The following is a 24,490-nucleotide window of genomic DNA, read 5'->3' as shown; positions in this document are numbered from 1 at the left end:
TGTTTGGTTGGAAGAAAACTGTCACAGATGCCATGAAGAAAAAAACAAAACAACCAACCAAACAAACAAACAAATGTATATACTCCACCATCAACCTTTATATATACTGTACAGTATAGAATTATATAAACCTACAAGTTAGTCATTTTTCTAGCCGAACCAGGTGGAAAACGCCAGACTTCAGTATTTTTAAATTCCTGACTACAGTTCTAACAGATGTTGATGTTGATATATATTCATATATTATCAGGTACTTCCAATTTCTTGAGTTTGACTTCTTGAGTTTGACCTCTTGAGACCGGTTTAAGCCTGGAGCAAAGTCACTTAAAGGAGGAAACAAACTTTTAGTCAGGAAAGCAAAAACACAGATATGTAAATAACATTAAAATGTCAAAGAAAAGTTTTCCAGCCCTCCACATCAATTTGTAACTTTAACCATTGTTTTTTGGGGCCCTGTTAACACTCATAAGAGGGGTTCGTCAGCATCAATGCTTTTATTTAGAAGGTCATAACCGGAACTGCGGTGCTTTATTACGGGCAGCTTGACACAAACTATTTTCCAGGGTGGATCACTAACTGACGTCTCTCCCTCCCTCCCTTCGGTTTCAATTCAGTCAAATCATAGCGACCTGGCACCCAGAGGTAGCTACATGCGTATTTAAATAAGACAGCAGTTAGCACCTTTTGTGGCCGTTTGGTAAGCTCTGGAAAAGACAAGACAACATCTGGGGGAGTCATCTCCTAACCGAAATTAACTAACGTATCGGCAAACGAACTGCAGCGACCCCGAAAACACACAGAAATGGACGAAAAGGCGTTTACGAAGGAACTTGATCAGTGGATCGAGCAGCTCAACGAATGCAAGCAACTGTCTGAGGGACAAGTTAAATCACTATGTGAAAAGGTGAGATATTTTAAAAATCCCCTCCTCAAGTCCAACTTACTGTCAACGTCTGCTCTCTCCTTACCGACGCCTTCCAGACATTCTTAAAATGGCGTCTATAGTGTACATTTCACTGCGCTGTGCGTATATTTGGCAATCATTTTGAGTGGTTAGTCGTTTTTTTTTGGGACGTTTGAATCGTTGCCTGTCAGAAATGTCTGGAAATAATGAATTACAAGCACATGTTGTCGGTAACAGAAAGGGTCAGTCATACTGTGAATTCAAGTCACATAGCACATTTACAGCCCCCCTCATTCAGACTGTCAGTGTGACCTGTATCTCTTTTAGCTAGCTAGCTGTGGCAGTAAAAGTCCACTAAAGTTTTAGGCCTAAGTGCAGTGTGACTGACTGCTTAATTACTGTACATTATGTCTCATGTTGTCTGTATGTAAGCAGGTACGTGGTTAAAAGAGGAAAAGGTAGGTGAATGTTGGTATCAAACAAGCACAATTTTTTTTAAACCAATGTTTTTGAGGCTTTCTATCCTGAAAGACTTTATTCTAATGTAATATGCTGCAAATTGATGCCCCAAAAAGGTTGGTAAATGCTTACTGTGCAGTTACAAATGTGGGTGAACAGAGAGAAAGCTGATTTGTCACCCTCTATGCAATGCATTTCTCTGCATTTCTAACAGGTAGTAAAGAAAGTTGCAATAAACCTCTGATCTGTCCTTCATCTAGCTTCTTATTTACGTCTTAAGTCAATATGTAGTGGGACTCACTTGTTTACTAGGCAATAAAGTAGTTGTTTTTCTAACTTAAACATGACGCTACATGACGTAATCAGTCAAAGACACGTCATGGGAGTGGTAACTCTTAACTTTTGACCAGTCAAAATGTTACTTATTTGATGACTTTCCGTCTGACCTCTTTTTGTGGTCACAGAGGTGTTGTCATCTTAGTGTGACTTTGACCTTTTAGCCATTTATCTGGTGGTTGCTTGTTGCAGAGCCAGGAACTTTGTCTTATTTAACTGTTAAACTTATGATAATTCATACAGATACATAACATGTGCAGTGTTATCAGTAACCTTGCATGTTTATGCTCTGCTCCTGCGTTGGCTGATAACTGTCAGCCAACTGATTCTGCAGACTTCTCTGGTCTGAGCTAGATCTTTACCCCGATCTCTCCTCAACATAATTTCTGCTCAGACCACGTGCTGGTTTGTCTGGGATCAAAAGAAAGATATGACCTTAGAACACAGTTTTGTATGAACAAAAAGTGGTGTTTTTCTGACGTTTTTGGAAGAATTTATTAAAGCTAAATTGTTTTTGCTTTGCCTAAACTTGCCATCTTTTTATCTGTTGAAGATTTATGTTTTCCAGAAAGTCATACACCCCTTATCCAGAGTGAACTATACTGTATATTGTTGCTGCCTTATGTCATGGTTTATTTAGACGCCCATTGCTGGAAAAATTGACCTCTCTGTCTCTGATTGTTGGATGTCAGTGTTGGAAGTCCTGACTGACAAACCCTGACCCGGTGGTTTAGTTCGCTGTTAATTTTTCTGGTACCCTGGTTTTCTTTAAATTTCAAATTTGCTGTCAAGCTTAAAGAGTAACTAAACTCCAAAGTTTAGGCTGAAGTGCCTCTACCCTTGAAATTCAAAAAAGGCCTCTAGAACGTAAAATAAATATCAACATGGGCAGCGCTGGGAGGGGGCGCAGTTGGATAGACCTACAACCAGTCAGCCAATCAGAGCAACAAAATGAGTAATGTAGCGCTGAGCGATGGGGCGGTGCTTGGTCCGTTTTTCAAGCAGGATAAAAATGGCGCCCTGGTCACAAACTTTATCAAATTTTAGCTAAACAGTATATTAAAATGTGTTTATGAAAACATTTGAGGCGGTTAGTGACGAAAACTGCTCCCATAGATGTCACCTGCCTCCAGATCAGCCGATAGCAAAATTCAATTGCAATAGCCGGGTTTGAACCTGTAGAGGGCAGTTGCTGTGCATATTTATATATATATATAACACAATTTGTAGAATTCAAATACTTTGCACTAAAATGTCAAGATTTGGACCTGAATCCATCAACAAACTAACTAACCAACTAAAAGCCAACTAAATAAACATATGCATTGGTTTTCAGCTGAAAAAACTGGTTTGGGCGTTTAGTTACTCTTTTTATAACAGAGGCTAAATTTGAACAGATGGTTTTTTTTTTTGTTTTTTTTTGTTTTTTTTGGATTGCCAGTTGCCAAATCTGTATCCCTCTCAGCTCATAAAAGGACTGAAAAACTAGGTCCACTACCATGTTTGGAGTGCTGTGTGCTAAAAGTTAATGGTGCTATTTTCAAGTGGTACGTTTATCCAGGATTTGTTTTCTTATTTTTTTTCTCATCTGATATGGTCTGCTCCAGTAGTTTAAAATGCATTATTCAACTGAGTTTCTTATTCTGTAGGCTGAGATCCCAAAATGAGCGTGGACTCTCTCCATAAGGCAGGATGACCTACCTTTTGTGCTTTCTTCTAGTCAATGTAGGAATCTTGGGATGATGTAAAGTTGACTGTTGTACCTTTTGGAGGAAAAGGTTTTTATTTCGACTAAACAGGCTTTATTTATTTATTTATTTTTTCAGCTGATGTGCTTTGACATATCGCTGTCTGTCTTGCAAAGCTGGACAATCAGATTGATTGATATGTCAGCCCTGTGAACATTTGTGTTATGAATCTGCAGAAAAACACAATCAACAGGGAACATGTAGATGCAGGAAGTGCACAGATGATGTTGTGTTTTTCTTTCCTGTTGCTCTCCATTGTTTCCTTGCGAATGCAGCAAAGATGCCATAAAAGTAGTCGAGAGGAAAAAGGAAAACTGCACAGTTTCTTCACCCTGAGGCTGTATCATTGTCACAGCTCATGAGCTCAACTGCTGCAAACTACTGTCTACCTTCATCTATCCATCCACCCCCCGGTGACTTTTGTTAATATATTCAGCAGAATGCACTTACACAACATCCTCCCTGATTTAAAAATAGCAGAGGATATGATTGATTTTGAGTTGCATCACTAACTCAACCAAAGCCATAGTTGCTAAGGGGATCAGAGTGTGTGACTCAGGATAACACTGTTCATTGTGACTCAGAGAGCGGCCGTCTCTGTTTTGGTATTATGGGGGTGTAAAGGAATGGGATGTGCTGTTTAATCTGTCCTTAGCCTTTTCATTTTTGCTTTCCAGCTATCTCAGAAAAGGTTGAACATACCAGAGTTTCTGTCTTGTCTGTTGGGAAGGAGGGAATTCTTACAAGCTTTATCTTGTTTATCATAATCAGTGCACAGTTTTCAGCATTGCAGTATCTCCCCCCTCTCAAGGCTCTACATGTCTTTTGTAAATGTTGTTTGGTTACAGAGTAGTGACATCATCTGATTGATAATTTTAATAGTGTTTAATCTAGTTGCCATGTTTAAATTAAGTGACTGCAGACAATGCTCTGTTCACTGGAAATTGGTTTTATGTTCCTGTAAATTTAATTAAATGTGTAACATGTGCCTCAGACAGACATATCCTTTTCATGACCTTTTCTGTTTTTTTTGTTTTTTTTTCTCCATTCAAAAATAATCCTTTTGAGAGTTACATAGCCATTCAGACATTGTTGTTGTCTTTGAGTTTCAAGCCCTGTGTTAATATCTTTGCTCATTTGATTTCCTTATGAGGCACCGTTTGCTAACCATTAAGGCTAGATCCAGTTCATTTGTCTTCTCTTGAGTAAGGTAAATAATCTACAAAGTGCTTTCCACATGAGAGGAAATTTGCTTATGAAAGACATTGAAATTCTTATTTCTGAGTTTGTCTTTAAGTATTAATGTCATATGACATCATCTAAAGTGTGACAGAATGATGTAATAATTTGCTCATGTGGCGATAGTTGCCCCACTTTCTGGAGCTGAGGTCCCCGGTATGACCTCTGTCTATGTTAAATGCATCTAGTCAGGGCAACAAATAAAGCTTTGTTTGCCAACTGAGGTCACAGTTTTAGTGAGAAAAATGAGTCTGTGAGCAGGACTGTTCCGAATGGTTTGTTTTCCTACAACAATGTCTGATACAGTGAACTAAATTTGCATCTCTTATCCATTAAGCACAGCAGAAAATAGTGATATCATGAAAACCGTACAAATGGATATCAAAAACACAGATGAAAGTATGCAACAACACAGTGATCTCTGTGAACACACTCCAACCAAAATGACTGACGTTTACAAAAGGTTGTTAAATGCATCTCAGCACAATTCACAAACTGTCATAGAAGACAAGCTGACAAACACAAGTACAATCTGCCATCATTTGGCTGCTGCTGGTGCTGATTTCCACACTGATTATAGTGCTGTTGTCAGGAAGATGCTTAACTTTTAACTACCATCAACATCTTGAGTGAGGTCATTGTTTGTGGTTGTAGTTTTGCCTAGTCAACAAGCTTAAATCGCCCCAAGTTGTCTCCAGGAGAACCTTTGGCCGTGTTTAACTCACTTTAATGGGATTATATTGCAGCAGCCTAGGAAAATGCTGACTTCACTTCTCAGCACTCGGCTAAGCAGTTTGTTGACTGTGTGGCGTCTGACGTATCGGGCACAGCTGTAATCTGGGCCGAGGTTCCCTCCCTGTAGCATTCCTGCTACAGGTGTTGTCTGTACTTAGGGCGAGGCGCTTACATAACGTCTGCCGTCATCCTTTTCATTCACAGCTGGACTGGTATCCATTGTACAAGCTGTGAACCGCAGTCTCATGGAAAAACAGGTCTCTCACGCACACAATTTTGTGGTTCTCTCTAAATCCAAACTTAAATTGGGAGTTATGAAAAAGTTATCCTGGTACCATAAGCAGCAGGTCACATTGAATTAGTTTACTTCCTCCAGTTTTATGTAATATTTGATCAGACAGATCTTAAACCTGTTTGATGTTTTATTTTTTTGTCATATTTTTGTTGCACTGTTTTGTTACATGATGAAAATGAAAATTTGTAAAGTATATTTACAAGATTTTTTAAAGTTAGGTGATTGATGTTTCCGATGATTTCTGTGGAGTTGTTAAGAATGAACAACTTGTATCTGGAACTACTACAACAACCAGCTGTAAAGGCAGATAATGAGGTTTATTTACAACTGCAGGATTTTGACTGATTAAAAGTCTCTTGAGTGGGCTGAGAAATAAGACGATTTAAAAGCGAAATAAAAGCAGTGGTTCAATACAGCAAGAAAATATAACTTGTATCTGTTGTCAGGCCAAATTGTCAGTGCACTGCCCTCACACAAAGTGCACATTAACCAAGTTTATAATCAATTAAGCCAATTTAGGCATTGTTTTTGCATTCCATTACAGTACAGATACAGTAAGTGTTCACGAATGAAGCCGACAGCATCCTGCAGATTACCGTACTGCTTTCTTCTGAAGAGACCTCTTGATCTAAGAATTCGTTTCAGTTTACTTTCACTAATTCCATAACCATGCATGCCTATTGAGCAGCAGTACTATATCAGCATACTTAACACCCAGTTCAAAGTAAAGTTCAATGAGCTGATATACTGTCGCGTTGTGCTGGGAGCAGCTGAGCGGAAATAGACATGGCTCTGAAGGAATGGAAGAAGAAAAGTATTGCGAGGTAACTCAAAACATATTGCGAGGGAATGTAAAAGTAGTCCTCAAAATAATTCCCGCCGTGACCTTTAGGGGGCTCCGTAGTTTTCCAAGTGAAGAGTCTGTGAGCTAAATGTAAAATAAAATTAGTTCAGATGATTCTTTATCTTTCCAGCAGGATCAATTGAGATTTGTTTGAAACAGAGGAGGAACTGAATAGTAATAATCATAATAATCTTAATCAGAGATAGCCTTCATGCCTGAACAAAACCAAAAAAAGTACTGTGCCATTAATGCTTGGCAGGAGTATTCATTCACCGTACATTTACGTCCCTTTTAAGAGTACTGTTTACTTTCCGGCGGGCTACTTTAGTAGCCCAATACGGTGTCTTTCCTTAACTTGTATAGAGCATGATGAAAAATGGTTGACTGTCCAAACCTGCCATGTTTTTAAACTTGTCTTTATATTTGTTTATATTTATCAGGTAATGAAAATTTTTGATCTGCCCAAATTATAGAGTGTATTAAATTGATTGGTTGGTTGGTTGTACTTAATAACACTGAAAATGCTAGTAAAGGAAATTGAAGGTTTAGAACAGTAAATATAGTCAGGAGGATCACAGACAGACCTGGCCCACATAAAATGTATGTTAGTTTATTTTGCCTGCCCATTTTTGTTTTTTTTCCCCCTCATGTAACGCAGTGAAGAAGAGGAGGAGGAGGAGGAGGAGGGCAGAGGCATGTAGAATATTCTTTCTAGTTTAGCGACTCAATTGCTTTAGAGTTAGAAGCCCTGGTCAATCTGTCATCCACAGCCCAGTCATTGAAAGGCCTCCTGCTACATGGCAGTATGGGCACTGTGTACGTGTGTTTTAATATAGGTCAGCATTGTGCAGCGCTGCAGTCCCGTCCTGGTCACTCTGGGTCTGTCTCTCTGTCCCATCTGCCGGGTTGACAGGCCAACTTCAGCATTCTGTCCATGTCAGTTCTCTCTTTCTCCCACCCTGGTTGCATTTTTTCTTTCTAAGGGAAGAATAAAAAGATGGGGGCTGCTCAAAATGTGCCACAGACAAAACACCAGGCATTTAGTTGGGAGGAGAGACGTGTTTGCTCAAACCATATTGGGAGTAGTTTTCAAACACACAGTACCCAACAACCCCTGCTCTCAAGTCTATGGTCTAAATGGTCAGTGTATAAAAAGTTAGTGTTTCTTTATCCCCTCCCTGTTTCCATTGTCCACCTTCATTTCATTTTGCAGATGCCTCACTCTGTCTCTCTTCTTGCACCATATCGCCCATGCAGCTTAGCGCGTCAGACATGTCTGGTGGTCTCAGCTCCGAGCATTTCTCTCTCAGCCCGAGGATTTGTTTGCTTCAAAGCTTCTTAAAAGAGCTCATCCATCTGACTGACCGTTTGGTCAGACCTGCCAAGCTAGACTGACTCCAGGAATAGGCCTTGTTGTGGGTCTCCAGATTTAGTATTCAGACTGTTTAAAGCTCTCCCACTATTTTTAGTTTCATTTTAATGGGGCAAGTGCTGGGAAAAGCTGCATAATCATGTACCAGCTTAGTGAAAATGATTAAAGAGAATGTTTACGTACCTTTTTTAAAGACAGAAATATACACTTGGGTAAACTCCTACCATATAGTTAAAACTCCCATAGAACTTATTGTACAACTCCATGCATAAAATAAGGATAATCTGTCACTAGTCACACAGAGGTGGTTGCTTAAACTAAGCCAAATGATGCCAAGTAAACTTTTTTCCCCCTGCTTCAGCTGAGAATATCCTCTGCATATTTTGAGCGTTTCATCTGACCATCTCTTGTGTACATTGACTCAGCAAACAGTAACGAAGTGTTTCCTCTAAAAACACTTTGACTGCAACTGAGTCATATGTTGCCGCAGCAAGTTTTAGACTACACCATTCTGGGTAGAATGAACCGTGTCCAAAAAAACATTTTTGACCGTTCCACTTTTGGGTGTAGTGGCTTGACTGTTGCCATAGACCTCCTAGCTATAACTGAGTCCTCTTAAAGAAATAATCTGAGGAAACCAAGTGTTTCATCCAAAAACACTAGCAAGCGTTTTCCACTCTGTTCTTGGCGTTTGGATCATCACAATAATTTTAGGAAATGTTGCAGTCCAACCAGAGCCATCTTTCTAAGCTCTGCAAGGCATTCCCACAGGAAACTAGAGAGAAAGAGACACACACACACACACACACACACACACACACAAAGTATGGGGCTTATTTCCTTGGAGACATTATGGTGGTGATGTTGGGGTTGTGTTGTAATTACTATGTCGAATCTGAATGTAGACCCCACTGGAGGTTGACAGGAAATTTTCTGTTCCTGAAATAAAGATGGAGAACAAAGAATTACATGGAAGCTTATTTTTCCTGCATTTCAATTAACAAAACACAGCAAATATAAACCACAGTTTATATATTATATAAACTGTGGACAATTGACTTTTGAGATGTCTAAGCCTCTGTGTTTTTTGTCTCATCTGCAGTTTTTGTATTTCACACTTTTCCTGTTGTTTTTATATACATTTTTCACTCCATGAACCACAGTTAAATCTGTCTGTTTTTTTTTTTTTTCCCCAGGCGAAGGAGATCCTGACCAAGGAATCAAATGTCCAGGAGGTGAGATGTCCGGTGACAGTCTGTGGCGACGTGCACGGCCAGTTCCACGACCTCATGGAGCTGTTCAAGATCGGAGGGAAATCTCCAGACACAAACTATTTGTTCATGGGAGACTACGTAGACAGAGGGTACTACTCCGTAGAAACCGTCACTTTACTAGTATCACTTAAGGTAAGTAATATAGTCATTTAAGTCCTCACACATTTGACTTGTTCCAAAACTGAAATATAATGAATAGGGCTTTTTAGGTACAAATTAACATCATCAGCTCTGTCATCTGCTCGTGTTTCAGGTACGCTACCGTGAGCGCATCACAATCCTCAGAGGGAACCACGAGAGCAGACAGATCACACAAGTGTACGGCTTCTATGACGAGTGCCTAAGGAAATATGGTAACGCCAACGTTTGGAAGTACTTCACAGACCTGTTCGATTATCTCCCCCTAACTGCCTTGGTAGACTCTCAGGTGAGAATATAAGTTGGTTGGTTTCACAGATGTGATAAATATGGACTGAGCAACTACTGAACAGAACTTTATGTTGTGACAGAGATTAATGTTGCATTGTAGAATGAAACATATAACACTACTAGTTTAGAAATATTGGTTTAATTGTGATGGATATAGAAGCTGATGATCAGAGCGAAGTACTTGTATTTACTACTAATACTGAAATTTTCCTCTCGTGCCTCCAGATTTTCTGCCTTCATGGAGGCCTGTCACCGTCCATAGATACCTTGGATCACATCAGAGCACTGGACCGTTTACAGGAAGTGCCACATGAGGTAAAGATAATACGTAAATCTGTGTATAATTTTCAAAAGCAAAGTTATAAACTGTTTCATGGCCAGGAATATCAAAATTAAGTGCAATAAAAGAATGAACAGAAAACAACAGGATGTGGTTGTTAAATAACTGTCAAAGTTAAACATGACGGTGGCTGTTCAGATAATCAATAGCAGGACTGTGTCAGTGTTGCCTTGCTAATGTGCTCCTCCTCCTTCTCTTCCTCTTTGTCTTCTGCAGGGTCCCATGTGTGACCTGCTGTGGTCAGACCCTGATGACCGCGGTGGCTGGGGCATCTCCCCTCGAGGGGCTGGCTACACTTTCGGCCAGGACATCTCTGAGACTTTCAACCACGCCAACCGCCTCACACTGGTGTCCCGTGCCCACCAGCTGGTTATGGAGGTGCGTGTCTGTATAGAGTATGTGTGCAGAATTACTGTATATCTGCTGCTGAGGACAATATAGTTTGGGACAGGAAACTAGATTTACATCAACTAGATACAGTGGTTGATTCCAAAAGTCACAATGTATGTTTGTAATAGGACAAACAGTTATATCACCAGCTAGCACTCTCATACCGAGTTCAAAAACATGTTCAGTTTAGATTAGCATTATAGTAGTACTTTTTCCTGAATTATACATCTCCAGTAAATAATGCATATGCTTCTTCCAGGGTTATAACTGGTGCCATGAGAGGAATGTGGTGACAATATTTAGTGCTCCAAACTACTGCTACCGCTGTGGCAACCAGGCAGCTATCATGGAACTAGACGACACCCTCAAATACTCATTGTAAGTATAACAAAAAACTGAGAGCTGGAGCATGTTATTCTGTGGATTATTTTCTCAAATGTTTAATACCTGAAATGGTGCTTCATGCTTTGCAAAACTCAAATTATGTGCAAAATATTTGTTTAATATAAATGGTGATATCTATGTATCATTCAAAATAATGTTGAGGATTATCTTACAAATATGTATGACTTTAAAATGATTGGTCAACAAATCTTATTTGTTTTTTCTACTTTTTTTTATTTCTTCTTCTAACCAGCTTGCAGTTTGATCCTGCACCTCGCAGAGGGGAGCCTCATGTCACTCGCCGCACCCCAGATTACTTCCTGTAAACTCTGACCTTTGACCCTTGTACAGTCAGGTCCAGTATTGCCATGGTGTATGACCGTCAACCGATAACAACATGAATGAGGAAGGGTAGGGTGGGAGACTGGGAGTGCTACACAGCAGTGCACATTGTATATCCACACAAAGACCTATTTAAGCATTTAGCAAAAACAATGTCTGTGTGTCTATGAATGGACCAAAAGGTGTGTGCCATAATCATTACAATATTCATTGCTGAGGACTTGAATTTAAAATCTCCCCCACTATGTAAAACAACAGTGATGTTTAAATTCCTCATCCTGTACCTGTGTAGCTGGACTGATGGCACCGAGGTCCAAGATGAAAATTTGCTACTTCAAATGCGGCTGTTTGAACCCCACATGCCATGGCTTATATTTAGGAGATCTGAACATGATCTGTTTGCACTTTTGTAAATCTAAAGAAATGTAACATATGTCAAAAGATGAAAATTATTTCACACTACAGATGGTTTTTGTTTTTTTCTTTTTGATTTTTAAAAAATTACAAATAAAGCCCCCATCAGGCAGGTTTTACACAAGCTTTCCTTGTCTTGTGTAACTTTTAAGGAAAACTTCTTATGCAGTCACCCAGCTTGGTGTATATGATAGGATGGAGTGTTCATCCACATCAACTCACTGACTCCCTCTGAACTACAGAGTCTGTATTAACCAAATCATTTGAATAATAAAGACGAAGGTGGCTCCTTGATGTGAATGTGCTATTTTCTTTCTTTACTTTTTATGATACTGAAAAACTTTGCCCTGAATGAGATGACAACTGGTGTTATGGTCTGGTTTACAGGGTCCTTTTGACCTGTGATTCATTTTGAATTGCATGAACTGGAAGTCAGCCAGTTCACCAACCAGCAGGTAGGGCAGCCATCTGGGCCGCACGCAGGTTGGCTGGCAGTTCTACAATTGAGGAAATTGTTCAGGATGTGTGTTTTGGAGAGGTTTGCACACTGATGTTACTGTAATGGTAATCTGTCTCACAGCTAGATAGCTTATCCAGAAACAATAATCAAGAAAAGCAGACATTTTTCTGTTTATCACACACCAATGCTGACATTTACCACCATCTTGCCAGTAAGGAAGGATTGTCAGTGTTAACACATTTATGAGCTTTGACACCAAATTAGTAGTATTTTTGATCCCTTTTACTGGTAAATCTACTTATTAGAAGGCTAGGCGATATGATTCTGTAATCTTTATCTTGGAACACTTGCTTTTAAGTGCTACCATAAACACTGTAATTATGAGTGAAACAAATGAAAGCCCCCAAAAGGTCATCATTTTCAAGGAGTTCAAGATGTGACATTTTGTGAGCACACAGGTGGGTCAGCTTATGGTAGAACTAATATGACTGGCCTTTTATTCAAGCCCAGATAATATTACTGTATGTGTTTTCCAGTGTTTAATGTTTGTTGTCATACACACATTTATAAAATATAATTCTGCCAAATGTGCATGTTTTTCATTTTCCCACTGCAGCTAATGTGATGTGCTGCTTGACAGTGGAGAAAAAAACCCCAGCCACGACAAAAACCCAGTTTTAACATTTTGGCATATTATTTATGAAAAAACAGTAGCAGAGACAGTTCACTTGAGAGGCATTTTCTGTTTCTGTGTCACGTGGTTTTCGTCACTGCCTCGCCCCTTTAGGAGACCAGAGGTGGGTCCTGAGCGTAGGTCCTGAGTTAATTCACTCCAATGGGAGAAGTGAACGTGAACACAGATTATGAGCCGAAGTAAATATTGGACCCATTTTTCACAAACCACATATCTTTCGAAAATTCTGACACTAAAATGGCATTTTTTGACAGACAAATAAGGAGAAAATTAACTTCGTTTGAGACCTTTCTCTGTCTCAGCAACACACTCTCGCGAGATCTGACAACGGTTCAGAGAGTTATCAGTTGTATAAGTAAGTTATATTAAAGTTGTATCATCATGCACGCACCACTCAGTATGCTTTCATTCCTCCACACGACTTTCACAACACTTCCAAACGAGGTGGGGGGGGGCGACCACGCCCACTTAGGAGACAGGAAGTGTATACAATTTCATACCATTGGCACGGCTTGTAATGCGTTATCTTCTGTTATAGAGCATATTTGGCAGTACTGATGCAAAATTTAGAAATAGATAAGTTGTATTTATGCACTCAAAAATAGGAATGTAAACTTTCGAGGAGCACTTGAACGCCCCATAGAATCAGCTCGAAAGGATCTGTAAAGGAGAAAGCGCCACTCCATGGTAGCTTAAAGAATAACTAATTGAGTTTTTTTCTACATTAAAGAATACAGTTCAGTTATAGCATGGCACATCATGCACTTAGACCTAAATCATATTTTCCAAAAGTCTAAATGTAAGTTAATACTGGACAAGACTAAATTAATATTATGTATGGCAAAACGGCCCAAATACCTGTGAATTTCAGTTTTAAAGTAGCCGTTACATAATGCATTTAGCTAGAATCTATTAAAGTAAACTAATGTAGCTGAATATGGTAAAAACACATCTGCATCCCCATTAATATATAGATGTACTGTATGTAGGGATAAGCCGTCATAGCACCATACCACACAAACATTTAAAATTGTACTGAATAACCAAGAATGTCATCCAAAAAAATAAAAATGGCGTGCAAGCTTAACATGCTCATTAAAGATAATACATCTCAGATTAATTTGTCAAATGTTGAGGTAAAACAATTAAAACGGGGCTAGATAAACAGGAAAAACAGCCTTCATGCGGCCGCCCCCCTTTTCCCTCCAGCATCTGACAAAGCGATCGTCAGGCTCCGGGCTGCAGGCTCACCAGGTTGATCCAGAGACTTACAGCCGCTATCGGTACCTCCGCGTCTGTCAGGCCCTGCTGTTGACTACAGAGGAATTTCACCTCTGGATCTAAGTTAAAACGTTTACGGTAAGTAGCTTCGCAAATTGGAATGTTTTTTTAAACATGTTGTTCACCTTTAGAAATTGAGGTTTTTACATTTTGTTTACATCTTTGTTTGAATAGCCTAGATGTGGTTGCTAAGAGGCCTCACTGACATCGCAAGGCGCTAACGAAACGTTGAGCTAAAATGCTAGCATTGTGCATGGTAATGCTAGCTGTCTGGTTAGCTTACTATTTAACCAATATTAGTGGATTGTTTTGATTAACACACAAGGCAGGCATTGTAGCTAACTTTTAACACGCTGATCTGGACTTCTATGCATTAACGAGCATCATTTTTGTTAGTTATCAGGGGAACCCAATAGCACGCTTGCTAACTACTTGGTTAGCGTTACCGTCGTTTAGCCTGTGTTAACAGGTGGCTAGCTAAATGTAACGTTGGTTAGCTTGAAGGTAGGGCTTTAATGCTTAACGTCACTACTTGTCGATTGAGTTGATCTTGTCAATAACAACGCACGCATAAGTAACTTTAAAATTTGTTTACATTTGTACCAGATTTATCGTTGCGGCTGTAGCTAGTTATCTATTAATGGTGTGTACTGCGGGATAACTGTCAAGTTGTTAAGCAGTCATCACGTCAATGTTAGCTTAGCTAGCTGAAAGTGTTAGCAATGACCAGACGTAGAATTTGTGTCAGCTGTTAATGTGAGTTTACTTTGGCTAATCACATTTTGTACATATATGTTAATGTAGCTAACTACCTTTTTTTATTGAGTTTAATAATCTAATTGTTCTACTTTACAGATAATGCCCACAATAAAATTACAGAGCTCTGATGGGGAAATCTTCGAGGTGGATGTTGAGATAGCCAAACAGTCTGTCACCATCAAGACCATGTTAGAAGGTATAACTTTTTAAATCATCACAAACTTTTGAGTCCATTGTGTGACTTCAGGGCTGACGTTGAGATATCTGTTTACCCTTTTGCACCAATTTAGGGGTTATATTTTAATTTTAGTAGATATATTACAGTCTGATTTATGATAGTCATTGATTCTTTGACAGATTTGGGAATGGATGATGAAGGAGATGATGACCCAGTTCCCCTCCCTAATGTGAACGCTGCCATTCTCAAGAAGGTACAGAACACACACACACACAGACACACACACACACACACCATACCACACCACACCACGCAATGTACAGGGAAACTTGTTTTTAACTGTGTATATGACAATAAATGCTTTGACTTGATGCATGGGCACTCAGCTATGATGATCAGTGTCCAGCAGATTTCGTTGTTAAAAATAAAAGGGTTGGTTTTGTTGATGTGTTGTGGCAGTAGCATTCACTTTAGTGTTATTAAATAGCACTTTGAGGACTCAGATTTGAATCGGTTTCCAGCACATTGAATGATTTATTAGATTTTATGTTGTAGACAATGACAAAATGATTAACATTCACAGATGACATGTTCTAATGGAGAAACTTGGTCTACTTTCACCATAAATCTTCCAGCAGTAGTTTGAGAGTTTTTTTTGTTTTGTTTATTTTCTGCTTCAGCGAGAGTTGGTAATTGCCATAGGTGGTGTTAATGTATGCACACTTAAGTTGAATATACTATAAACACTAAATTTGTATACATGTACTGTTCACTCAGTTGCCAGTTTATTATTTTTTAAATCAGTTTTTATTGAAATTATTGTAGAGAGGTGTTGATTGAACTTAAGTCACTTTGGAGACAGTAGTTTGTGGTGCTGTTGAATTGTAATGCGTGATACTGAAAGGTATTTCTAATAGTCTACCCTCACTGATATAAATGGGGTGGACAAAATATAAACACAGCTCAGTTTCAACAAAAACATTACAACCTTCTTAGGTAGGATTTATCACAGGGCTGTTATGTAGTTTGTCTTTACATTCTGTTAAGATGATGATCTAATTTTTACTGTTTATCTATCACACACTGAAGCACAAGCTATTTGTTCCCTTTTGTCTGCGTTAAATTGTTCTTGCCAGTAAACCAACTAATCACATTTGTGGGAGCAGAGGTTTCATTTTGCCTCTTCTACAAGTTCATACTTAATGCTTCAGAGGTGCAGTTATTTCAAACAAGAGGGTCTTAAGATTGTTTTACTCATAACTCACTTTAATAACTGAAATTAACCCCTTGCTGATTAATTATAATTTTCATAAACACATTTCTAATAACAACAAAGTTTACAAAACAAGCAAGAGAAACAAGGCACCCAGTGATACTAAACAAAGAGCAACGATTTTAGTGTGGTGTTCAAAACATTGTGCTCCAGTTTGAAATGCAGTGCTGACGGATGCCATACAGTATATATTTGACTGGTTGCAACCACTGTAATGCATTACCATGGTTAAAAATGGTTAAAATGTTGTGTTTGTGTGTTTCCCTCAGGTGATTCAGTGGTGCACTCATCACAAAGATGACCCTCCTCCTCCTGAGGATGATGAGAACAAAGAAAAGAGGACAGATGACATTCCTGTATGGGACCAGGAGTTCCTCAAAGTGGACCAAGGCACCTTGTTTGAGCTCATTCTGGTAAATTCAGTTTACATTATATTTACATTACATTGACTTACATCCATTCCCTGGAAGTTGACACTAACCTTAACTACAACCATTACATGCTAACCCCATCTCTCACCTGAACTTCAACCAAAAACATAACTGTATAAAGGAATGGTTAACTGACCAGCTTTTTTTCCCTAGATGAAAGGTGAGTCCCCACAATGTTAATTTATTATGTTGTACAATGTTCATTTTATTAACAGAGTTTGTCCTCACAACACACACACAAAGATAGATGCCCACTAGAAAAGTGTTTCCTAACCAGTGGATTGTGAGTTAAGATATTTGAATAAAAATGTTTTTGTTCACTTTCAATTCTGTCAGATGATTAAGTGGGTTTAGTTTGGCTCTTAAGCCTAAGCCCCCAAAGTAGAAATTTTAATGTATTTAAATTTACTGGCATTTTAATTTTAGCAAAGAAGCCCAGTTCCGTTATGTGGAACATAAAGACAAATCAAAACAACTGCATGATGAATACAAGATACTGTATCATTAGTTGTTTTTCTTCTCAGTTCCAATGTCGTCATGATGGAATATATAGATTTAATCATGACATAAAGAGACTACTTTTTACTACGTTTGCTGTTGTTACAGACTGGGGCCAAAAACTTTCAAATGGATCATACATCAACATGTTTAACCAGGTAGAGATCAAATTATTGGCTGGTTATAGCAGAATTGGTTTAGGTGGCCAAACAAAAACCCCTACGTACTTTTAACTGGCTCTCTGGAGTGCCGATCCCAAGTTATGGTATTCTATAAATTGATTTCCTTTGATACACCTTCATATAAAGTTGTCATTGCAGATATTCTCTCTTGCTACTTATAAATGAATGTGACTGTGCATATATCTTTTGATGTTCCTTTCCTGTGGTCTATTTCATTCACTCCTGTGGCAGAGTACTGAGCGTTTTCATTTGGTTAACAGCGATACAAAAGTTGCTTAGCAACAGCCGGGAGATTGGTAGTTTGGGCAACTGCTGTACAAGAGGCAGGGCTTTAAAAAGACTGTTTTAAGGGGAAAAACCACAGTAAGGGATCTTGGACTCTCAAGAACACTCTTTGTTGTTTATCTCTGGGCAGCATATGACGGTAAACAAGGCAGAACATGTGATGGGTAACTTAAGCAGTGATTGGGAAATAGGTGTAGGACAAGCTGTGTGCTTCCAGGAAATGAAACACAAGTCAGTGCATCCGTCACTTGAGTTGATTAGCCCCCCTCTGTTTTTTTTAATGTGTTTACATGCACAAAGCTAGAGGATGCTGAAGAGGCAGGGGTGACGAAGTAGCTCAGTGGGTGCTCCAATGCCATATGAAAATTATTGCGAGGCTTTGTCAATGACCACCAAATGGTGTGTGTGTGTGTGTGTGTGTGTGTGTGTGTGTAGGTTTAACGGGATTACAGGATGTGAGTTTACTGGACAACAGCGAGAGTGGAGTTGATGCTTTGTTTAGTGATCTCAGTCTAGTGTGTAAGCTGATAGCTTTTAATTGTAGACTCAGTCTGAAGTAGGGCTGGGAGATTTGACTGAAATCAATATCACAATATTAATAAGAATGTTTTTCATATCGGTGTATGTAAATATGGTAAATGTATACGAAAGAATGTATAAAATAGTCAGTTTAATGCAATGAACTCCACTGTTAGAAAACTCTTAAATGTACTCAAACTACAAATCTCTTGTCTCTAGTTACACTTTGCCTGAGATTTTGGACAACAGAACTTTGTAAAAGGATAACACAATATGATCAGATCATCATGATGGATTCCATAGAAAGTCAATAAATGATAATACAGTCAATGATCTCAGAAGTATGCACATGTTTTAATCTTTCTCCATTTCTCCACTTTGTATCTCAGAGCCACTGGAATTCAAAGCAGATGTTTTGTAATGAATTGTGGTCATTGTAGTTCCTGAAGGCCATGATCAGACAGACAAGCTGGAAAATTTCTGCCCCCTCCATTCACTTCAATGGAACTGCTGCATTAGCAAAAAAAAAAAAAAAAAAACACAACAAAAAAACATAGGGGTGTCTGACAAAAAAGTTGAACCTAGCTTAATTTTCAAACACATGCAAGCACTCATTCATTCCTGGTAGTTTACTTTGTAACGTGAACGCCCCATTTCTACTGTTACCGTCAATGGCGCAAGGTAATTGACTGTCGTCATGATAACTTGCAGAATTGTAAAATCCTGTCTTTGTAATATAAACTGCTGTGCTATGCCACTCAAATTGGCCTTCCTGGATATTAGGCCCCATTTACACTTGGTATTTATATGTGATCTGTATCTGGATAATGATATCTGATCCACAGGCCTTTGCATTTTCACCTGGTATTAATAAGCTTTCTTATCTTGGCAGATTTTTCAACAAACATATCACAGCCCAGGTCGTGGAAAGTAACGCCATGGGTGGTGTCATTCAGACTTGCTAACTTCTGCTACTACTTGTAGCTTACTTAAGCTAGCAGCAAGAGTTGAGTGACCTTTTTAACTTGCTGGATGGATTTTTTTTCTTAAGAATTTACACCTGGCTGAGATCCAATCACAACCTCTACCTCCAGATGTGGTCTGACCAATCCGATCGCACTGCGATCAAAATGCCTTCTGCGTGCATTAATGTTTCTTCTTATCCAGATAAGACACAAAGATATAGATTGCATGTTAATGCCAGCTGTATATGGAGTATTATTTAATCGTTGCACTGGTACTTGACGCCCACACCACTCTTGCTGTTTCAATTCAGGGTTGTTTTGTGTCTGCACGCTTGGTAAGATGCTGGTAAGTTGTTAACAGTGTTAAACCTTGACAGTTGGGAAAAACTAACTACGGTAGTGAAAATCACCAGTAGCTTTTTGCTTTGTAGTCCCTGAAATGAATTCAAAACAAAACGCCCTTGGCTGGCTGTTAATATGCCTGCAAGTGTTTATCTTCCCACCGCCTGCTCCTCTGCATGTCACTGTTGTGTTGTTTTTTTTTAGGCCGCCAACTATTTGGACATCAAAGGCCTGTTAGATGTCACCTGCAAGACGGTGGCCAACATGATCAAAGGCAAAACCCCAGAGGAGATCAGGAAGACTTTCAACATTAAAAATGATTTCACAGAGGAGGAGGAAGCCCAGGTAATTATTCCATCCATCACCTGTCTGTCAGAAAACAAAAGTCAAGTTATGAGAAATTAATAGATCACTTTAGACTGATGCTTAAGATCATTAAAAAAAATAGGCCCTTTTTATTCTGTATAAGGGATCACAGCCTTGATAGTTCACCTGCCATCCACATTTTTGTCCCTCCTCTCGTCCACAGGTACGCAAAGAGAACCAGTGGTGTGAAGAAAAGTAAAGGGGAAGATCCTGCCAACACTACCACACTGAATAGGAATTGTCCCTGCTAACTGGTTGCACTGGCGTTGTTCATACTTGTCAATATTTACATTTAGTATACTTAGAGCCACATACCCACCCCCTCCCCTTCCCTCAAGTTCTGTATACCAATAGCATGACCATTTTAACTTGCCTGTGTGTTGTCATTAATTTAAATAAAAAAAAAAAAGCTGTTTTCTTTTTCCACACGTGTAATTACATAAATAGTCCTGGTTTCATGGCTTTGTACCCTTAAAGATTAGAAGACAGTCCTTTCATATTTTCCCTACTATCAATCGCTATGGTTGTCTTTTTTACTGGACATGTTTGTTTTCTTTTAGGTTAATTGATTGAATAAAATGGCTTTTTTGACAATGGAAATGGAAGTGTGAATATTTTACTTTTGCTCTGTAAAAGCATCTGTTCTGTGAAACCATGTTCGGAGAGGATGGGCTGTTTAAAGGAGAAGTGAAGTCTGAGGTGAAAAGATGTTTTTTTTTTTTTTGCATAATGTCCTTTGGACTCGAAGTACTTGTGTGTTGTCACACAGCACTGGGTAACTCATTCCTAATTCATGTATTGAATTGGAAACTTTTCTCAGATAAGCTCTGATGCTGGCTTTTGGGATGATCAAACATATTGAAGGAGTAAATAAAATGTATAAAAAGGTTGGTGTTTGTCATCTTTTGTTTTGTAGGTACCAGGTGCTGAGGAGCATGACCTCCTTCGGGACAATTTTAATTTTAGATATTTTAAGTCATTTGTCTCACTGAAATCATCATTCCTGAAATGTCATTGTATCTTAATTACAGTAGACATGGACAAGATATTCAAAACACTTTAATACATCAAACAAAAACAAGTAATACATCAGGCGTTTTGAGGCGTTAAAAAATACAAAAGACATCTTCAAGGTGTTGCCACTATTGACGTGAACATCTTCAAAATTAAAAGAAGCTATTTCTAGCACAAGAGCTCACTCTGCTGGAGGAAAACAGTTTTGCTGTACAGAAGTTCAGCCTGCACTTAGTCCACAGCGGTGGAAGCTGAGTTTGAAGCTGCAAGCAGAACAGTACATTAAAGCCTTTAGTCAAAATCTTATTTTTGTTACATTTAAGTTGGAACATGCACAGATTGAGAACACAAGATATCATCTGAATGCAGCTGCAGTAACACTTAACCAAATAAAAAGTAAAATTCTGCACAAGAGGACAAACACAAAACGTATTGCTTTAAGAAATGGTAGAAACAAAATCTTTTTTTGTTATTTCTCTTTTTTTTTTTACATAAAAACATAGAAAAATTTAATTATAATAGGGAATTCCAACATTTATAAAACTTTACAACACAATGCAATATAATAGTACCCATTTGGTCTCAGATAAGTTTACAGAGCTGAAAAAGTTCAGTCAAAAGGAAAACAGCCAAGAGACTTAAAAAAACCCCTCATCTTTCTCTGAGGGTTTCCCCACCAGCAAAACATGTCCTTAAAAATCACATAAGATTCATACAGAAATACCACAAATTAGGAGAAAACAGAACAAAAATGTAACGGTTGATATAGCGAGAGACTGACAGCCTGAAAGTGCCTAAAAGAAACAATGTAACTTGAAGTTGGGGATAATCAGTCATGTATAATTATGAAACTTTTACCTGCTGAAAATGTTTTCTTTGTCCAAAGGTGCTGCACAGGTAGTTTATAAAAATGTTTGGAAATGGAATGAAATGCAAATCGAACTGTTTACAAAATGGCAGCTAAGAAAAAGTAAATCTGTCCCTCTTTAGAGCTGAGGTTCTGCTGGTCAGGATGGCTGGTTGTTGGTCTTTGCTCCCCTCTGGTTTGGTCTGACTGATAGTGGCGGATGGTGGATAATGTGTAAGAGTGATAGCTGTGATGGTGATATGTAAACCCTTAAATCTGGAGGATAGTGTATATGTAACAACACTGTGACCTCTGAATAAGAGTCTTCTGCAACAACGCTCTGACTTGATGCCAGATCAGCTCTTAGAACATTTCTGTGCCTCATTTTTAGGTCTGTGTTGATGTGGTTCATTTAACAAAGAGCTCATTTACAATACAATGGTGGTGATTGTCATGGAGGTCAAAGCACTAACTCTGCCTCCAGCACAGGTCTGCCTCTGTAACACTGGAACTCTTGGTGACTGGTGGGGGTTCAATCACCGATTCAGGGGCTGGATCCTGGATGTGACTCAAAGTGGATCCTTGGGGGAACCACCAGACAAAAACATCTCTTTCTAATGATACAGTTCAGCCTCACAGGCACAGACTCTGCTACATTCAAGTGTTCCTTGTCAACTTGTAAAACAATAATTTCTATTATTCATGACCAGGAAGTTGTTCTCATACAATAACAAAATACCAAACTGGGACAAGTTTAATTATCACCAAATTTACAGTATGACTAGATTAATGGTAAATACTAACCTTATTAACATGTCTAGACTGGTAACAATTTACCAGTGATTGGTGACCACCTGAACCACATATCTGCCAAATATGACGTGGTTATGTAATCCAGGTTGACTTGGATTACCTGAATGCTTGATTAAAGAATTGACCATTTGAAAGAGATTTTGACAAGGAATAGGCCTCAATAATGACGTATTTGGTCTATAAACGCAGACTTTAGAGTATCCAGCCTCTGAACTGAGACACCGCTAGTAGCTTACTCTGCTGTAATCTAGCAGGGCGGATGCTGGCTGTCACCAGGGACTGAAGGATGCGTCCCCCTTCATCACCTTGCCACCCTCAGTCACTCCTATTACTTTTTCATCAAACAGAATGGACCACATGGTATAGATAAATGTGAGGAAGATGATCTTCATGGCTCTGGAGGAAGCTGAGATGAACGGGGTCAGGGAGGTGAGCGGACCGGAGCGATCACTGAGTCTCTGTTAGCACTTTGAGAGAAAGTCCTGCAGCCTTGGCGGCCGACAGCGCCGTCGTCGAGCTGTGTGTCTGCTTACCGGACAGTTCCAGGTGTGTGTGGATGTGTTTGGTTGCGGGCTGACGGAGGTCGCTGCGCTTGTCGGCAGACTGCTGCAGGGGTAAGCGTGTGTGTGAGCGTGCGTGTGTTGGCGGAGACAAGGGGAGGCGTGTTGATGGGGAGGTGGGCGGTGGGGAGCAGCCCGGGGAGGGGGGGTGCTGGTGCTGGTACAGACGGTGGCGGGCAAGGGAAGGGGAGGGGGGAGAGTCTATAGCACTTAGATCTGAAGAAGTTGGGCTGGGGCAGCCTCCTCCTTGAAGGTAGCGAATGCACTTCTTTTTCCTCCTAGGGACAGTCAGAGAGAGTTATCTGTGAATAAAGTGTGGATGGTAAACGTCAGCAGGCTTCAGTGAAGATGCATCATTCACACCGATGTCAATGAACAGGGAGACACATGGTCATAACAAACAACAGAAATGTATTAGTGTCAGTCTATGAACATCTGTATATGAAGAGTTAATGTCCAAAACACCACAAATCCATTTTGGAAAATACATTTCTGAAATTCTAACTAATTATTTTCTAGATATATATAAAATAACCTACTTTTTGAAAATATTGCTGTCAAATTATTGGACTTCTAAATCACTATCTATCTTTAAGGAATAAGTAACAAATTTTTTTTAATATTGGTGTCAATCTAAGGAAAAATGTTAAAGATTGCTTTAAAGGAATAATTCAACATTTTGGGAAATACGTTTACTTGTGTTTTTGTAGAGAATTAGATAAAAAAAAAAAAAAATATCATTCTCATGTCTGTGCTAGATCCGTGTCATGGAACTAGAGTCAGGAGGCGCTTAGCTTAGCTTAGCATAAAGACTGGAAGCAGGGAGAAACAGCTAACTTGGCTCTGTCCAAAGTTCAAAATTACACCTATCAACACTTCTAAAACTCACTGGTTAACATTTTGTATCTCGTTAGTTTGAAATGTACACAAACAGAACTGTCAAAGCAACAATTTTTGGCTTTAGGGGGAGTAAAGTGCCGGAAAAAGTTACATACAACACTGTGACTTCCTGGAGTTTTACTGTGATCTTGAGGTTGCCAGGCAACAAGCGGAGATTGCTGCACAGAAGTGCTGGACGGATGGATAAACGGTTAATAAATAGTTACATTACAAACTCTCTCTAAAACCACAAGTTGTGGTTTTTACATTCCACTACTTCCAAACAGATGAGATATGTTAATTACTGAGCTTGAAAGGTGTTAGCATGTGTATTTTTGACCTTCAGATAGAGTCAGTCTAGCTGTTTCCCCCTGTTTCCAGTTTTCATGCTAAGCTAAGATAATCGCCTCCAGGTTTTAGCTCCATAGTTAACACAGAGAGTAAGAATGATAATGATCCTTTCATCTAACTTTCAGCAAGAAAACGAATAAGCGCATTTCCCAAAATTTTGAATTATTCCACTAATAGAAAGGAATTTCTATTTGTGTTGGTTAATGAAAATATCACTGTATATAGATAAATAATTCATTATTTGAGAGTAGGGAATACCACTCAAATTTATAATTAAAACTCCTCTTA

At 39.0% G+C, this 24,490-nt stretch overlaps 3 protein-coding genes across 21 annotated transcripts in view; 2 read left to right on the top strand and 1 right to left on the bottom strand.

The window, feature by feature from the left end:
• The first annotated feature begins 558 nt into the window (after positions 1-558).
• On the top strand, positions 559-11,799 carry ppp2cab (protein phosphatase 2 catalytic subunit alpha b). The gene is made up of 7 exons (XM_044223067.1): positions 559-904; positions 9,129-9,338; positions 9,460-9,633; positions 9,861-9,950; positions 10,192-10,353; positions 10,625-10,743; positions 11,003-11,799. Exons 1-7 carry the CDS (start codon positions 803-805, stop codon positions 11,073-11,075), a joined length of 930 nt encoding a protein of 309 aa, XP_044079002.1. The 5' UTR covers positions 559-802; the 3' UTR covers positions 11,076-11,799.
• Positions 11,800-13,843: 2,044 nt separating this feature from the next.
• Positions 13,844-20,628, top strand: skp1 (S-phase kinase-associated protein 1). Of its 2 annotated transcripts, none has more exons than XM_044223068.1 (6): positions 13,844-14,018; positions 14,796-14,895; positions 15,057-15,130; positions 16,420-16,563; positions 19,577-19,717; positions 19,902-20,628. In XM_044223068.1, exons 2-6 carry the CDS (start codon positions 14,799-14,801, stop codon positions 19,935-19,937), a joined length of 492 nt encoding a protein of 163 aa, XP_044079003.1. In that variant the 5' UTR covers positions 13,844-14,018; positions 14,796-14,798; the 3' UTR covers positions 19,938-20,628. The 2 variants fall into 2 exon arrangements, with proteins under 2 accessions (XP_044079003.1, XP_044079004.1); XM_044223069.1 differs by lacking the exon at positions 13,844-14,018 and adding an exon at positions 14,678-14,696.
• A 151-nt stretch (positions 20,629-20,779) lies between these two features.
• Positions 20,780-24,490, bottom strand: part of tcf7 (transcription factor 7) — a 78,624-nt gene continuing 74,913 nt past the window's right edge. For 11 of the 18 annotated variants that reach the window (XM_044223048.1, XM_044223051.1, XM_044223047.1 and 8 more), the window contains one exon: positions 20,780-23,250. In XM_044223048.1, the coding sequence (XP_044078983.1) occupies positions 22,860-23,250 (391 nt within the window). In that variant the 3' untranslated portion in view covers positions 20,780-22,859. Of the gene's footprint in view, positions 23,275-24,490 lie in introns of all 18 variants that reach the window. The other 7 variants (XM_044223059.1, XM_044223061.1, XM_044223065.1 and 4 more) reach the window with 4 other exon arrangements.

Source organism: Siniperca chuatsi, linkage group LG14 (assembly GCF_020085105.1).
Source record: "Siniperca chuatsi isolate FFG_IHB_CAS linkage group LG14, ASM2008510v1, whole genome shotgun sequence".
Lineage (NCBI taxonomy): Eukaryota > Metazoa > Chordata > Actinopteri > Centrarchiformes > Sinipercidae > Siniperca > Siniperca chuatsi.
This window is presented reverse-complemented; position numbering and strand designations above follow the sequence as displayed.